At 38.8% G+C, this 16,931-nt stretch overlaps 1 protein-coding gene across 1 annotated transcript; it reads right to left on the bottom strand.

Annotated features, from left to right (window-relative positions):
• Positions 1-3,815: 3,815 nt before the first annotated feature.
• LOC109990980 (adhesion G protein-coupled receptor E1-like) lies at positions 3,816-15,302 on the bottom strand. Its single transcript, XM_065962423.1, has 23 exons — positions 15,240-15,302; positions 14,777-14,815; positions 14,302-14,670; positions 14,060-14,191; positions 12,840-12,986; positions 12,605-12,733; positions 11,341-11,484; positions 11,056-11,202; positions 10,588-10,734; positions 10,437-10,474; positions 9,870-9,947; positions 9,555-9,584; positions 9,274-9,436; positions 9,067-9,180; positions 8,551-8,726; positions 8,247-8,450; positions 7,934-8,137; positions 7,599-7,840; positions 7,425-7,491; positions 5,886-5,977; positions 5,516-5,675; positions 5,322-5,387; positions 3,816-4,172 (listed from the first exon to the last, which is right to left on the bottom strand). Exons 1-23 carry the CDS (start codon positions 15,271-15,273, stop codon positions 4,119-4,121), a joined length of 2,976 nt encoding a protein of 991 aa, XP_065818495.1. The 5' UTR covers positions 15,274-15,302; the 3' UTR covers positions 3,816-4,118.
• Positions 15,303-16,931: the final 1,629 nt, after the last annotated feature.

Below are 16,931 nucleotides of genomic sequence, written 5' to 3' on the forward strand. Positions count from 1 at the left end.
CTCTATAATCCAGTAGATGTCGCCATTGAGCACCAGTATGAAACCAAAACAAACTGCTGTTTGGTGACACCTGCGCCACACTGAACCCGCCACTCTCCTACAGCCACACACCTCTAACCCCTCACGTTTGGAGTCATAAATTAGAACGCACCATAATTAAGCACCATTAAGCGTAAGGGGCGGACAAAATTGTACTTGTCTCGAGCTGTGTTATCAGGCTAATGATAGCGCTCTTTAGTTAGCTCGTAGCTTCACATTGCATGTAAATTTACACAAAATGACCGTGATCTAAAAATACGTACTTAGTGAGTAGGCAGGCTATATTATTCTTTTTTTCTCTAGTCCCTCACTCAAACAGCTTTTTTACACAAGGCGAGGAGTAAACCGTCCCGTCCATGTAAACATGATGTAAACACGGCTCTGACAACAACACAGCCAGCGGGGCTCGAGCTTCTCACTCATTGTAGACAGTCATGACACAGAGACATTCACACAGGATATACTTGATTTCTGCAGTATTTATTTATGTGTAAAATGTTGCAAATGCTTCCTTAAATGATCAAAATCAGATAGCACAGGCAGATATTCTAAAGTTGGTCATTTAGATGCAATTTACATAAATATTTGTATGCCTTTTTTTAAACCTATTTGTATACCCAATGTCTGAAAGAAAAGCTTAGCCTTTGGTTACAATGCATGCATTTATGGTACCTGTTCATCTCGATTGATTTCCTCAGGCACAGGATGTTCTGCTGCCGTGTGTTCGTCCATACTCAGAAGGGCAGCAACAGCTACACATAAAAACAGATACACATTTTATGCAACAATAATCACAAAAAGAAAGATCAAAAATACAAGATGAAAAAGGTTACCATACAAAATATATATAAATTGGCATCAAAGTATTTAATTCAAAGTGGGAATCTCAGGCAGGAATTTGCATAAATTCTCTCTTGAAACAGATTGAAACAGAAGGTTGTGGAGGGAAGAAACATGTCAGACAGTGAAAACTAATCAAGTCTCAACTTCATGTAAGCTTGTCTCAAACTAAATTGTAAGACTACAGTTTCTAAGCTCTCAAAAGATTGGCTTTGTTTCAAACAGATTATAACCTGCTAACAACATCTGCGATGAAATGAAGGCTGAGCAGACGACTGGTGTGGGTTGCATCGGCAGATATGGAAATGTTTCTGCACAGAGAATCAGGACAGGAGAGGGGATCCACAGCTCAGGGGGGTTTAGTTCTCGTGAGCGAGCTGACAAACATGGGCCACTTTCAAAAAGAGTCAGAGTGTGTGTGTGTGATCTAAAAAGGAGAGCAACAATGCATATTTATGTAAAAACACCATTTAAACTCAGGATGATATGCTTTACAACAATTACTGTTTGAGTCCAAATTAGGGTGAATTTCACTCACTACTATCAAACTCAGGCAAACAGAGAATGGAGAAATTCATATGAAAACAGGCAACATTCGAATTACTCTTTGTATGCCATGCAAAGCTGTACACTCACCAGCCACTTTGTTAGATACTGTTGTTCAACGATTTATTTTTGGGCTTTTTATGCCTTTAATGGAGAGACAGGACAGTGGATAGTTGAAAATTAGGGAGAGAGAATGTGGGAAATGACTTGCGGGAAAGGAGCCACAGGCTGGATTCGAACCGGGGGCGCCCACTTGGAGGACTACAGCCTCCATACATGGGGCGCGCACACACTAACCACTGCTCCACCAAGCGCCCTGTTTCAACTGCTCCTAAATGCAAATATCTAATCATCACATAGCAGCATCTCAATGCATTTAGGCATGTAGACATGGCCAAGACGATCTGCTGAAGTTCAAACTGAGCCTCAGAATGGGTAAGAAAGGTGATTTAAGTGACTTTGAACGTGGCATGGTTGTTGATGCCAGACGGGCTGGTCTGAGTATTTCAGCAACTGCTAATCTACTAGGATTATCACGCACAACCATCTCAAGGGTTTACAGAGATTGGTCAGAAAAAGAGAAAATATCCAGTGGGCGTCAGTTCTCCGAGTAAAAATGCCTTGAGGGTGCTAGAGGTCAGAGGAGAATGGTCAGACTGGTTAGTGCTGAAAGAAGGGCAACAGTAACTCAAATAACCACTCGTTACAACTGTGGTGTACAGTCGAACATCTCTGAACGCACAACACTTCCAGTATTGTTGCTGACCATGTCCATCCATTTATGACCACAGTGAACACATCTTCTGATGGCTACTTCAAGCAGGATAACGCACCAAAGCTCATATCATATCAAACTGGTTTCTTCAACATGACAATTGGTTCAATGTACTCAAATGGCCTCCACAGTCACCAGATCTCAATCCAATAGAGCACCTTTGGGATGTGGTGGAACGGGAGATTTATCTCATGGATGCATGGATGCAGCCAAAAAATCTGCAGCAACTGTGTGATGATGTCATGATGGATCAAAATCTCTGAGGAATGACTCCAGCACCTTTGAATCTATGCCATGAAGAATTAAAGCAGTTCTGTAGGCAAAAGGGGTCCAACCTGGTACTAGCTAGGTTTACCTAATAAAGTAGCCAATGAGTGTGCAAATTGTTATATGAAGAAAGCTGAAAGAAATTATCTACCAAGTGTTGCATTAGGTCACTGTTTCATAGAGCCAATTAAGAGAAAACATGCTAATAACAATAAACAAGCAGCAGTCCATTTAATACATGTTATCAAACAACTATAAGGGAACATAAAAAAAACTTACTTTCCTTTAGCCTGAGCACTAAGGTCGGAAAACTCAAGAGTGCCTAGAACTGGCCCTGTTGCTCTCCTCTGTTCCTCTGTTGCATGCACATAGGGCCTTAGATGATGTGAGAGCTTGTTAACCTGCTCGTTAAGTCTTAGCTGCTCGTTGACCAATAGCAGGACTCCACTCCTTTGGAAATAATTAACCAAAATTTGCCCCTTTATGAAGGAAGGTTTGAACCAGAAATGTAAGAGTAAATGGCACAAGTAAGCATACTGCAGTATACTATTTCTTAAACCTAAAATGCTGATCATTTAAATTCTTAAAGCCCAAAGCAACACTGGAAAAGTAAATTTATAACAGTGTTAAACTTGCAGATATTTATTCTAAAAAGCCAGTTCAGTTAACTGTTGAACAAACATTTGTGTGATACTAACGGTTACTAAAATTCTCTTATATACCTGTCTATGCAGTATTGTATTTTATGATTCTTATAAATTAGTGTATTAAAAAAGTGACCTTTAAAATACACTATGGTGCATTTTCTGAAACACAGAAACTACATGACGTTGTTCCTAGCACTTTTTAGTATGTAATAATATACATAATATTGTACTTCTGAAAATATTCTGATTTCTCAGAGTTATGTGAATGTACTGCACAAAGCCAGTCACTGCTCTGCTCCCCCTCATAGTCTTTATTGGAGCCGTGTTCCTCTTAACCTCGTTTACATTTAAAGGTACAGACACAGAAAAAGCCTGTTCTGAGCAGGGCTGAAATAGAGGGGTTCATAGGCATGATCAAATACAGGATCAGAGTGGATTTAGAACAAGAAACTTCACACACATGTTTTGAGGAGCTCTGAGACTAAACTGGTTGAAGAGGAGGATAATATGTGACCTTTAAGAGTAAAACGTGACCTGATGAAATTTTACGCTCAGACAACTTTGAAAAGTGCAGATGAATCTCGGGAATTAATTTGTCGAAAAGTTTGAAAAATAAACATTCAAGAAAAACACAAACTAAATTCTGTTCAAGAAACTGTGCAAAAGAAACATTCAGAAAGAAAAAGTAAAAGATTGTAAAGTGTGGTGAGATATGTTTTATTTCAGCACTTTTGATTGATTTGAAGCAATGAAACAAAAATCAATGATGCTCGCTCTTTTCTACGCAATACTTTAAACTATTTTTTAATGCACACACAAATTACTTTATTATTAATGGTTATCATTTGTCACTGTGATTATATATAACATGGTTGGGTGTGAAAAATACCCTAAATAGATTGATAACTAAAATAAAATAAAATTAATAGTGGATCAGAGAAGATCTCTTCTGTCCTTTTCTACACTTCATTCTTCTGATTGGTTCTTATTTCATCATTATTTCATCATTTCTTATTTTCTTCAGCCTTGTCCAAGTCCTCCGACATGGATGCTTCTCTCTGTGAAGAAAACATTTTTTAGTCTACTAACATTGGATTGGAGTTGAAAAAGATGTTACATTATACAACTCAAAATGTCAGAAAAAAATGCAAAGAACATTATTAAAAGATCAGGAGCAAATAAGGGTTTATGATTGTAACCTTTCATAGGTTCAATCATAGACTCAAACATGTACAGAAAAACTGCAGTTCCTCGAGTGTCCACTTGAGGGTGACTCTAAAAACCAAGTAGTCACCATTAGAGCACATGTTAAATGCCTTATTTTTTACAGCAGAAAGCTTGTTTTTGGTCTGAATTATTTTATGACAATTCTGTTTTAACTAGGAAAAGAGATAAGGGATAAAAGTTTTGCATAATTATTCTTAAAAGGGGCATTGCTGGTTTTGTTGAAAGGTCAGTGCATTGTTGCTGTTTTGCAGGAGGCTAGGCTTGACTTTAGCTGAATCCTGTAATTGACTTTAAACTGTTGGTTTTGTTTGTATCGTTTTCAGCGTTTGGAATATGCTAGCTAGATGATGAGCGAGATAAGATAGATGGGCGAGTTTCAGGAACTAAGATATTCGTCTGGCTTGTCTGAAGTCCATCTCTTTGCCTGCTTCTAGATTAGCCAGAAGTTCATTTGAGTCACCCTTCCAATATAGCAACCGCCATTTTTGGGCTTTATAATTTTTGTACAGAACAAAGTGGTTGACATCACTGAGACTACGTCCATGTTTTATACAGTCTAGGGTTTCAACACAAAGTGTGAAAGGGCTGTTTTGTCTGTTCACCATAAATTTGCCATCATCATAGCCTGGATAGCAAAATTAGGGCTTCAACGTCACTTCAATATGTTAACATTGAACTAATTTGAAAATGTAATTGTTGGAATTTTCTGAATTGTATTCAGATAGAACAGTGAAAAAATGACATGATATGTTTGGAGAAGCTAAATGTGTGTTTTGTAGTATCTTTCTGTATCCAGTTTAATCAATCTCTCTTTCCTATCGAACTGTTTTCATATTTAATAACACAAAAGCTCTTCAATTAGCATTGGCTATAAACACGATGATACTCGCCCTGGATTGCTGTGTTCAGTTTGTCTATGTATATTGTATCTTTCTCTATCAAATAAAACATAAATAAATAAATAATACATCTAAACGTACCTTGGAACCTTCTTCTCTTTGCTTATTGAAAGAGCAGGTCAGAAATTTAATGTATTCCTCTCTCACCTAGAAACACAATGAAATTCAATGTATAGTCAGTCAGAAAGAAAGGAGCTGTTTTCATTTTCGTTATGGGTTAGAAGTAGTGCTCTTTGAATTCAAAGCTTATCAGAAAGACAATAAACTTGTCGTACCTCTTTATTGAGCACACAGTGGACGATGAAGAGGAAGGTGCCTTGTTGGGAGTTAAGAAATATGAAGAGGACCTGGAAGAAAAGATTTGTCTGGTACAGGCCCAGGATCCACGTGCAACCCAATATGACAAACTGAGCCAAGATCTTGAAAACAACCAACCTGTAAAAAAGTATTATTTTAAGATGTTTATACCTTAAATGTGCAAGTATATATTCTTTGCCTTTGAACAGTGTTATGTACATTAAAATGAACATTGTGTGATTCTTTGATGCATTGTTTAACTGCATGTAACCTCCTGCGATAACGCAGTTCTTATGAACAAGTCAAACAATTTGATAATAGATTGCCTTGAGCACTTCTGGTTTTTACCTGATTTCTTTGGACTGAGAAACACCACTTTTCATGTTGACCAAGGTGGGTTTCAGACTCCAAAGAGTAGCACAGAACAATATCCAATTAAGCTGAAGGAAGAAAGACATGGTGCAAGAGCAAGAGTGGTGAGGAACATTTTAAAAACTGGCAAAGCAAGAAATAAATCATTAACAACCTCAGTCCAGTTCTTCGACACTAGTTGTTAAGAAATACAGAGGTGGAGATGAATACAGAGAGGCCTGATACAAACGCTTGTTATTTATGTAAAGTATACATTTTTACGTGATGTCATTAATCCAAAAAATGGAAATAAGTGCGACCCAGATTTAAGAAAGTTTTACTTTGAAGTGCTCTTTGGACTTACTTACAAATAGTCAGAAAACACAAGAAAAAATCCAAGTCAGTACCTTTTGTTTACATTTAAAATGCCTGTGTCATGGGGACCGAGATGGCCTAGCGGTTATGTTGCCTCACCAGGTATGGAGGCTATAATCCTCATTGCAGTGGATCAATTTTGACCTTGGGCCTCTGATATCGTCATCCCCCCAACTCTGTCCTCCTAAACTTTTCTTGTTCTTGTTCAACTATCTAAGCAAAAAAAGCAAAAACTGTCTAGGCAAAAAGGCCTTCCCCAAAAAATGTTTAAAAACATGCATTTGTAGCCATAGGATGGTCATGAATGCATTCCATGTTTTATTGGCTTTTACGCCTTTAATACAGAGGACGACAGCGGATTTGAGTTGTTGACAGGGATGAGTAAGTGGGGAATGTCATGCGATAAACAGCTGAGGGTCGGAGTCGAGCCTCTGAACTTTTTTGCGCACGACATAATCATTATCTGCCGCCCCCCATGTTGGCATTTTAAACATTACATACATTAGGAGCTTTTCTTATATTTCATGACTACTTAATTCCTTTGTTATGATTAAATGCTGAAGATGGGGGGAAGGCAAAACACGTGCAACATTGCTTGTTAAAGTGTGTGCGCTTATTTGTCTGGAAACATTGTGTCAAGAAGACTTTTTCCCATCTATTAGGTAACACCGTGCCAAGCAGCACTTGTTTTGTTGTGTAAAACCTTGAAGGCAAATCACAAACAAAAAAGGAATTAACACCTCCTGTCTTAAAAAAGCAGTGCTGTTCCAGTCATCAGTTTCTAGGCTTAATACCATGCAGCATCCAAGCAAATTCAGCCTCCTTTGCATATACTTAATTATTTTCCATCCCTTCCTTTTTCAAGTCAAAGTAGGTCAATGTTGTCCTCTGATAGACAAGGTTTTGAAAGCCAAATCACTCACACCAAAGTGAAAGCAACTAGAGACTTATTTGTTTTAAGATTGCACCACATTCACACGTGAATTAAGCAGTGCATTGTGAGAGCTTAAGAAAGAAACTTGTTTCACATTTAACATGGCAAGCAATTATATTGTATCAAAAGTTCATCTTAGAGTACATATTGGCTTGATAAAACTTGGTCCAGACAAGTTACAGATAGAGAAATCAATTAGAGCAAATGGTAAGATTTAATTGACTCACTCCAATGACGGCAATCACAGGGCCAGTCAAAGCCCAGTTGAAACTGCGCTTTCTTGAAAGCCAGCACCTGCAACAGAATAAAAAAACAGAAATATTTCAACCTAGGCGCAGATATTCATAGCACCATGACCCTGAGAATGAATGGGTGCATGTGTTACTGTTTGTCTTACTCACACTTCTGCCTCCGTGGCACCATACCCATCAGAATATATCAGTGCAGAAGTACCAACAATCACAAACGGAACTCCGTAGCCAATCATGTAGAGAAGGGGCTTAGGAAGGCCGTCTCTCTGGATGACCTGCACCTTGGAGAGCCTTCGCACCAACAGGTGAAGCTGCAGAGCTTCCAGCAGCATCCACACAAAACTTGCAACGACTAAGAAGTGGAGAAGGCCTGCCATGACAGTGCAGGCCAGCTGTGGAGAGAAATGATAAGAATCTTAATAATTTCACCCTCAGCAGAGAAATCTCATTGGTTGTTTAAGTAAAACAGCAATCTGCAACTGTACCTCATGGTCAGTGTATCTGTCATTCCACAGCAGCAGCAGGTGAGACAAGGCAAGGTTGATGCAGAGGTGAAGACGGGCTGTGTTGTTGATCTTGGGGTTCCAGCTACACAAGAGGAAGGTGAAGATAGCCAAACCAAAGAAGAAAAGTCCAACAATCACACAAATCCGGTTCAGCCAATCAAGGAAAGGATTCTCTGGTGGAGGCTGAGAGAACAAAACACACGGGAAAACATGTAGTGTGTGATCCAACAGAAGTTTGGTGTGAGACCCTGAAATACTGATTCATGCAAATCCACAAACAATCACATAATACCTCTCCTATCTGCATGATGAGGGCAAATGTGGAGAGATGAGAGCAGCTGCACACTGTGTAGTTTTCACTTGTGTACGCAACCTGGCAGCCCTCCACTGACCAACGCATCATCTTGTTTTTCTCTCCTTCTTCTCTTCCTTCCTCCTTCTCCTCTGTTTTGTCCTCCCAGTACACACAGGTCACCAGACCATTTTCTGGTACTATCTATTGAAAACAAAGCAGTAAATATTATTAAAAATGATGGAAGCCGATAAACAGTACATGTTTTCATAAAAAGGGGATGGATAGAAAAGCTAAGCAGCACCTTCTTGTGATAGATGGTAAAGTTGACAGGCTCTGTTAGGTTGGTGTTATTCATAAAGGGCAGGACTGCTGTGATGACATCCGAGTTCATCTCTGTCAAGTTTTCTGTTTCAAAGTATTGATGACTGAGGAGACTCTCCATCCCCTTTAATATCATGAAGGCAGCTGCTGCAGAACCTGATAAAAAGTCCATATTGTGAAGGTTAACAACACCTTTCAATTCCAAACCAGTTACCATTTCGTCAACCTTCCATTTCCCACAGCACTAACCCACTTCCAACTTTAAAGTATGTTTCCCTAGTGTGTGGGGTCAATAGTCAAGTTAACCTTTCCACAATAATAAAAAAAAGTATTTGTAGCGTGATCCACTTCTGTGCAGTAAATGAAAACCAGTTGCATTTGAAAAAATTTGAAGACTCATTTGCAATATATCTAAATTGTATCAAATAGCAATGCAAATTAGTGATATGATGCTTTTCTAGTTGCCACCAACACTTTCATTATGATTTGTTCTCACCATTGTTATTTTTGGCCATATCTTCCAGGTTGATCTCCATGGTGTTTCCATTTGCTGAGAGAGCAGAGGTCTCTGAATTTTGGCTTCCAGGCAGAATGGTTCTGACACTTAAGTCTAAGACACAGATAAGCAATAAAAAATGTATCATTTTATCCACCTTGTTGACATTATACATGTGTACAAGAACCTAATATAGACATGTCTTACCCACGGTAGGAGTCGTCACAGTTCTTTCTGTTTGGTTCTGACCCTGCTCCACTACTGCAGACAGTAAACTGTCTGAGAGTTTCAGGATAAAACTGCCGGTTTCCCCGTCTCCTTCACTACTCACATTACTCAATTTGATGCGGGGTCCAACACCTGACACTTCCTGCAAGAATTAACAAATCAAAATAACTGACCTGCTTGATGACGATTCAACAGGGATATGGCATTCTCAAAAAGACTGCAGTCAAGGTAAGAGGAGTTATTTGAGGGACGTCAATTACCATGGCTGCTGAGAAGCAGTTTGTCACAGTCTGCAGAGAAAGCAAAAAGAAAAGTCAGATGTGTAACGTGACATTATTTCAGATGTTGTCCACTCATACAGTTATATACATCAAACTCCAATTGAAGCTGAGATATTTTCTGGTTTGTGAAAAAAAAGAAGCTTTGAAAGCACCAACAACAACAAATATAAACCAGCCACCTTGTTGGCTTTTTCAACCACACCTGTATTGACTGTTTTAAGTATGAGAACATCCAACCATCAACAATGGAGTCAAATACCATTACAGTGGGCCACTACTCTTTGTTCCTCTTACCGGTACTGGTAAAATGGAGTCTTTGTCTTTCAGCTGTGTGTCCATGTGTCCAAGAAAAGCTCTTTCTTTTGTCTGACCCTGTGAATACATAACCTTGTCTTACTGATACAAGCTGGAATGAACAGTTACTGCGTATCGTAATTAAACTCAACCCGCTACGGAAAATTATACATTATACATTGTGTAAAATGTAAATACAGGATGTGATCATTTTGAAACATTAAAACCCCATATTTGATTGAAAAAGCAAAAAAGACAACATATCAATCATTGAAATTGAAAAATGTTATTGTTTTTGGTCGATTATATATGGCAACTCAAATGTCATGCCAGCAACACCTTTCAGAGAAGTCACAAGGAGAGCTGATTTGAAACGGAGCATTTTGCTCTGGTGTTGTCAGACTTATGCAGACCACAAACAAAGGACTGGATGGGTTTATTTCACAATTTGTGGGTCGGTAGACACTCAGGTTACCCAAATACATGTTCAAAAACACTGTAGTAGATTTTTCATAATATGTCCCCTTTAACTTTCCCTGATAGTGCCAGTTTGCAGGTTATATTTACCTCTGGGGGGTTTATCTCATCCAAAATATCCTGAAGATCTGTTAGGTCAGTGTAGGAGAAATGACACAAGAAAAACACAGAGAAGTCAACCAGCACTTCAGGTTAAGTTGTACTGTATATACTGTAACATGATGATGCATCCAAAGCTCACTTTGACAAAATGAGACCCCAACTTCCCACAAGAGTCCCGTTGAAGGGTAGAGTCCATCAGGGCAAGAGCAATAGAAGGTCCCCTCAACATTAGTGCATATAGTTAGTTTACCACAAATACCAGGTGTCTCACTGCACTCATCTATATCTGTAAAGAAGAGAGCACACAGTAAGACACCTGAATGTTATCTGGGTTTACGTATTTAAGACAGTATAGTTACAGCTGGGATGGAAAGCTCAAGAGCAAAATCTGTTGGGTTGAAACAGCAAAGAACTGTTGGAAAAGAGCAGTTCTGAGATTGATTATTAACCCCTAATGGCAGAATGATGGTCAACATATTACTCTTCCTACTATCAACTGTAACTGTAAGCTAATCCTTACAGCCTTGGCTAGCTAGCCAAACACTTTCTGTGTATTATAAGGTATGATAGTGAAATCGTGCCACAGTTACAGAGCATGGTCACAAACCTGTGCATGGGTTAGCAATGCTTGCTATCCTGTCTGCGTTTCTCCCCCGATAACCAGGATCGCAAGTGCAGTTGTGAGATCCGATTTGGTTTGTGCAGTTGCTGAGAGGACCACAGATGGTGACATTTTCAACACACTCGTCAATATCTGCAAAACATGATCATAAATTAAACCATTTACCAGACATCTCTGTATGACCTCTGTTGTAACAAAACAGGATGAGTTGTAAATGAATTGCTTCATGCTAAAATTATTATTATTTTTATAAGTCATTAAATCAAATACCAATACAGATGTTGGTCACTCCGGGTTCCTCGTCTGCGTCAGTTGGTTTGAATCCTTGTTGGCATGCACAAGTAAAAGCTCCAGGTATGTTGGTGCACACAGCGTAAGGGCCACAGACAGTGGCGTTTAAACACTCATCGATGTCTGTTAACAAAGTTTGAAATGACATTGTGTGTAAAAAATATTTCAGGAGACAGCTATGGGACACATCATTGTCTTCTGTATCAGAAAACTGGCCTGCCTGCTCTTACCCCAGAAGAGACCAGCACATTTATTTATGTATTTCTAAAGCCCTTTTAAATAAACCGTATCTTTTATCTCTGCTTTGTTTTAATGAGGGTAGCCACAATACACGCTTGCAGTCATGGCTCACCTGCAGGTTCCTAGAATCCACACAGAATTAGGAAGGTCTGCTTTTAGTTATTACGCACCCAATACTTGGAATTTGCTTCAAAGACATTTTAAGCTCAACACATTAATAACACTGAGACAACTCCAAGTTTTCATTTCTGATTTTATTGATTTGAGCTGTTTTTGTTTTTAACATTTTAATTGTTCTTACTTATTATTCCTACTCTGTTTTCATTGCATTTTCTTGTCTTTTAACTACATGCACTTCCTGTTTTATTCTTGCAGTTCTCTTGTTTTTTTTTATCTGTATCTTGTACCTCGGCACCATTGAGAATGAGGGTTCTCCCTCACTGTGTTCTCTGAGGATTTAAAAAAAAAAAAATGATGGTGATGATGACGAAACTAAAATCCATGGTGAAATTTAACTGTAGAAAAGCTTTAAAATATGAGTTTAACCAAGAATAACTTTCTCAGGCAATGTTTTTTTTTAACCACCTAATCATTAGTATGAACCCTGTTTTTCTGCTAGATAAATGTGGCCTATAGGGAGATGGTAAGGGGGTAGATAATAGACCTTAATGTAATAAATATTTAGAGCTGTTGCCCATATGAGTAGGTTACTATAGATTGGTTACTTGTGAGATTATAATCTGTACAGCTGGACCACTGAAGACAAGTGCTGTTGTGGAGCAGGTCTATCACTCCTAAAGACATCACATCAAAGGATGTATTTGCATACCCAGTCACCTGGTGTTAGTTTGCATAGCACACACACAAAGATTAAGTGTTACCAGTTCACAACTTGAACACATTTGTGAATTGTTCCCTTGATGAATAAAAATAAAGCACACATAGGTCATGGTATGAGTGATTGTGAAGAAAGGTTTTTCTTGAATGTGAAGTGTAATTTTACCTTGGCAAACAGCCTTAGGGTCAGGTTCATTGTCGAAGCCTTTATCGCATTCACACATGTAACTTCCAGGGTCGTTAGCACAGTCCCCATGATCGCCGCAGATGTTTGTGTCAAGGCATTCATTAATATCTATAAAGAAAAAAAACGAAAGTCTCAGCCTCTATATTAGTCTGAACACAATAATATCATAGCAGCTCAAAAATTGCAATCAGCAAGGCTTTTTTTAGATTCGTACCTTTACATTTGTTGGACAACCCAGTTGGTAATTTAGGATTTTGTGCTTCATATCCATCCCAACAGACACAGAGGAATGATCCGATGGTGTTCTTACAATCTGATAGAGGATCGCACACTTTCTCAGATCTCTCACACTCATCAATGTCTGCCAAGAGATGCAAACCAGTGAACACAAAAAAAGGAATAAATGAAAATCCTGCAAGTGCATGCCTCAATCAGTCAAGTTGCAGTTTCTCATGCTCAGTGCTCTTTAGTAGAATGACAGTTTCAAAGGGGGGGGAGGGATTCTTCAAGTCCCCTTCTACTTTTATCACATTTGGTTCAGCATTCTTCTAGTGATTCTAACACTAACCTGTTCTTTGTAGATTGAGTACAGAAGAAGTTACTTGACAAAATTTGACAAATTGACTTGAATGTCAAAGTTGTGTTACTTGAATGCCATAAACCATTTTTAACAATGTTTGACACTATTTTCATCTTTGTGACCTGTTCCAATACAGTAACATTTGTGCTGCCTGTGTCTCTGCAGGTATGTTACATAAAGGACACATTTTGCAGCACATCTGCTCAGTGAATGGTCCGTTTATATAGCCAGGGAGATAATTAACAAGAACAAGGATGCTGCTGATTACAAGGATACACATACTGAACCAGTGGCGTAAGCAGAAATTGATTACTGGGTAGGCCTAAAAAAACAAAAAAATAGGTAGGCACAATGTTCATGCGGCCCAACAGCACCCTATATACCGTTACAGTTCATACAGTTCAGGCAGGCTCACAGACAGCCCAACAGCACTATGACCAACTGAACGCTGCCTTGCATGACTGTATGTCTTGAGCATTCAGCCAACATTATGTATGCAGTAACGTAGCCACCTTCCATGCATGTTTACAGGCAGGTGACGTGCAGACTCTGCATGCAAAGCAGTTTGTTTGCTGTGCGCTCTGATGGTGGGATGAAGGGCTAAAATGTATCCCCATATGGACTTTTCTTGTAGGTTACTTTTTCTCTTGCAATAAGCAGAAAAATATGGCATGTCTGAGTTAATTTGCCACTTGCTGCAATGTCACAATTGTGCCTGCGTTCATCGCTGGATGCTTAAAAAATATGCGGCACAGCTCTAGTATCTAGCAAATATACAAGAAAAAAGGGAAAATAACGAGCTGAATAAACGCAATAAGGGCTAACTTTGGTTCAGATTAAATCAATTCACTTACCAGCACACCCATATGAATACTGAGTAGGAAGGTGTTCAGGAGGGATTTCATACCCAGAAACACACTCACAGCCTCCGTTCCCTGCGCACTCAGCAAGGGGTCCACATGAGTCTGTCTCACATATATAATGATCTAAACATTGATATCACACAGAAACAAATGAGTGGAGCATGAGTTGATCTCTTAAAGTACACTGTAGAAAAATATAAAGCATATGATGAATACGAGGTATGGTTCCTTACATGTTGCATAAGTCGCATTGCTCTGTGGGTGACTGTATGGTTTGTATATGTAGAACTTTCCAGGACAGAGGACAACGTAAATATTTGTCCTGAAGGAATAGCAAGAAGCAACATAAGGATATGCATACAACAGAGTTGCTTTTGGTGATTCGTAAGACTGAAGAGGAGATGGCAGGTTTATCATGTATTTGCTACCAGCCCCTGCGCCGCTTGTGCATGTATAAAGGACTCGTTCTCCACCGATCCCTGTGAAACGCAACCACTTCCCTACGAGATGTGCATCATCCTTTGGAAATCCGGGAAAGGAAGATGATTTAAATCTAAAGTTCCGCCATGGTTCCGTAATGTTGGTGTAATTATCACAAGAACCTACATGGAACGAAAATGTACTGCACGTCAGTAATAAATATATAAAAATACAGTTATTTCACCAACAGGCAAAATGTGATATCTGATAATTGATATTCATCCATACCAGGAGGGAAAACACAGTGGCCAAAAGTGAAAAGGCAGCCTAAAAGGACACAGACAAAAATAGTGTTGTCAGCTGTTTTAAATAAAACATTGATGGAATTTGCAGAACAACACAAACTTTTACATGATCAAAAATGACAAGACAAAAACTGTGCTTAGCTTTACAGGCGATCCTATTAATGAGCTTAATAGTGAACTTGAGCTGATGATGTCAAATAAAGGTACAACTTTTTAAAAAAGGTTATTAACACAACAGATGTTGTGGCAAAAACAAACTGCACATTATAAAAAGTAGATGTTGCTCAAAATACATTTTAGTTATTCAGGATTTAGATAATAACAAACTCTACAGCTTTATTGGGATCCTCCTAGTTAAAAAATTAACTATCTCTAATCTTCTCTAGTTATGATAGGAATCAAATTTAATTCACAGTTTTAACAATACGAAACATAAGTAGACTCACCCAACAGAATGGAAAAGGCACCGAAGTTCATCATGCCAGGTCCAACTCCACGGAATAAATCGATGATCACACTTTCAGCCAAGTTCCTTTAAGAAATTTGCAAGGTCTAGCGATGCAAATGAAGTCAGGTGTGATAGAAAAGTTCAAGCGAAACACGGCTCGAATTCAGACTTGGGGAGGGAACAGAGCCCTGACTGGCTTTGTGCAGTACATTCACACAACTCTGAGAAATCTAAACATTTTCAGAAGTATATTCCACAATATTCCGCACATACTAAAAAGTGCTAGGAACAACATCTTGTAGTTCCTTACAGGTTATTTATTTAACAATTCAGACAAAGAAATTGTAAATGTCTGGATACTAATGGGCTATAGTTAACAAAACACATTATTTCATTAAACATGTATTTCAGAAAATGCACCATATTGTATTTTAAAGGTCATATTCTCCTCCTTTTCAACCAGTTTAAATAAGTCTCAGAGCTCCTCAAAACATGTCTGTGAAGTTTCTTGTTCTAAATCCACTCTGATCCTGTATTTGATCATGCCTATAAACCCCTCTATTTCAGCCCTGCTCAGAACAGGCTGATACTGTGTCCAGTCAGCGTATTTGAGTCCTTCCAGTGCCTTGTGCTTGTGTAAAGTGTAGCGGCTGTGGAGGTTGCATTGCACTGCTGGTAAAGCGTGCGTTATATTTAAAGGTGCTCTTAATACTGTGCTTCCCTCATGCAATGAAGTGGGCAAAACAATAGGGACACACCAAATGAAGAAGTGTGATGGGAGAGCTGGACACTCACTTGTTTTTAGGACACATTATATGATGAGGCTGTCAGAGTAGATGATGTAGAAACAAGAGTAAACTTCATTAAAATTGTGACAGAAAATGTACGATAAGTTAATTTAGTTTATATCCATGTCTTTTTTTAAACTTTAGTAAATTAATGTCATCACTGTGCTCCTTGCACCTTTAATACTATGAAAATGCAGACTGGTGCATGCTGCCCAAACCATGCAGCCGAGTGAATATCTTGGTTATCCGGCTCAGTGTAGGCGTATTGGAATTTAGATTGATTCATGCTCTGTCATGACCTAAACTGTCTTCAATCAGCCAAATTCACAATAACAATTAAGTCAACAGATTTCTTTCTGTTTTGTTGACAGCTGTACAAGTATTGCATTACAGACATGAAAAACACTGAATACCAGACAGACACCAACACAAACTGTAGCTGATGTTCAACAGAGAGCTGCAGAGGGAAAAGCCTGCTAACTAAGATTGAAGAAAATACTGATATGGATCGATTTACTTGGACCATGCTAAGTGAGTTCTGATTTGAGGAGAGCTGTTTCCTCTGTACATGAAGCACAGGCACTCTGTACCAGTGGAATCATGCCTCTGAGAGAGCTGATTTATTTTAAAACACTTTGGGACAGACCTGCATGGGCAGTCACGTCTCACCTGAGATAAAACCTTTAAGTCTGTAAATATCTTTTTTTAATGGTATTCAGTTCCTGCTGTTCTGTGGAAACATTTTTTCACCAAACTAATCACCAAAGAGTTACTTAAAAGCAAATTGTTGGTTCCTACCTTGTAGCTGCTCTGTTCTGCAGTCTTCCAGCAGGGGGCGTGGTGGTTCAATGTCACTCTGTACACGTGAACCATCCTGAGTCTGCAATGAGGAGGAGGAGCTG

The sequence above is a fragment of the Labrus bergylta genome, chromosome 2, assembly GCF_963930695.1.
Source record: "Labrus bergylta chromosome 2, fLabBer1.1, whole genome shotgun sequence".
Taxonomy (NCBI): Eukaryota; Metazoa; Chordata; class Actinopteri; order Labriformes; family Labridae; genus Labrus; species Labrus bergylta.

What these genes read in the sequence shown, in the direction of transcription:
- LOC109990980 (XM_065962423.1), bottom strand. Translation starts at nt 15,273, where the DNA reads ATGATGAACTTCGGTGCCTTTTCCATTCTGTTGG. An exon ending in TGCCTTTTCCATTCTGTTGG is followed by an intron (nt 14,816 to 15,239) that starts GTGAGTCTACTT and finishes GTGTCCTTTTAG; the next exon opens with GCTGCCTTTTCACTTTTGGC. An exon ending in GGTGCCACGGAGGCAGAAGT is followed by an intron (nt 7,492 to 7,598) that starts GTGAGTAAGACA and finishes ATTCTGTTGCAG; the next exon opens with GTGCTGGCTTTCAAGAAAGC.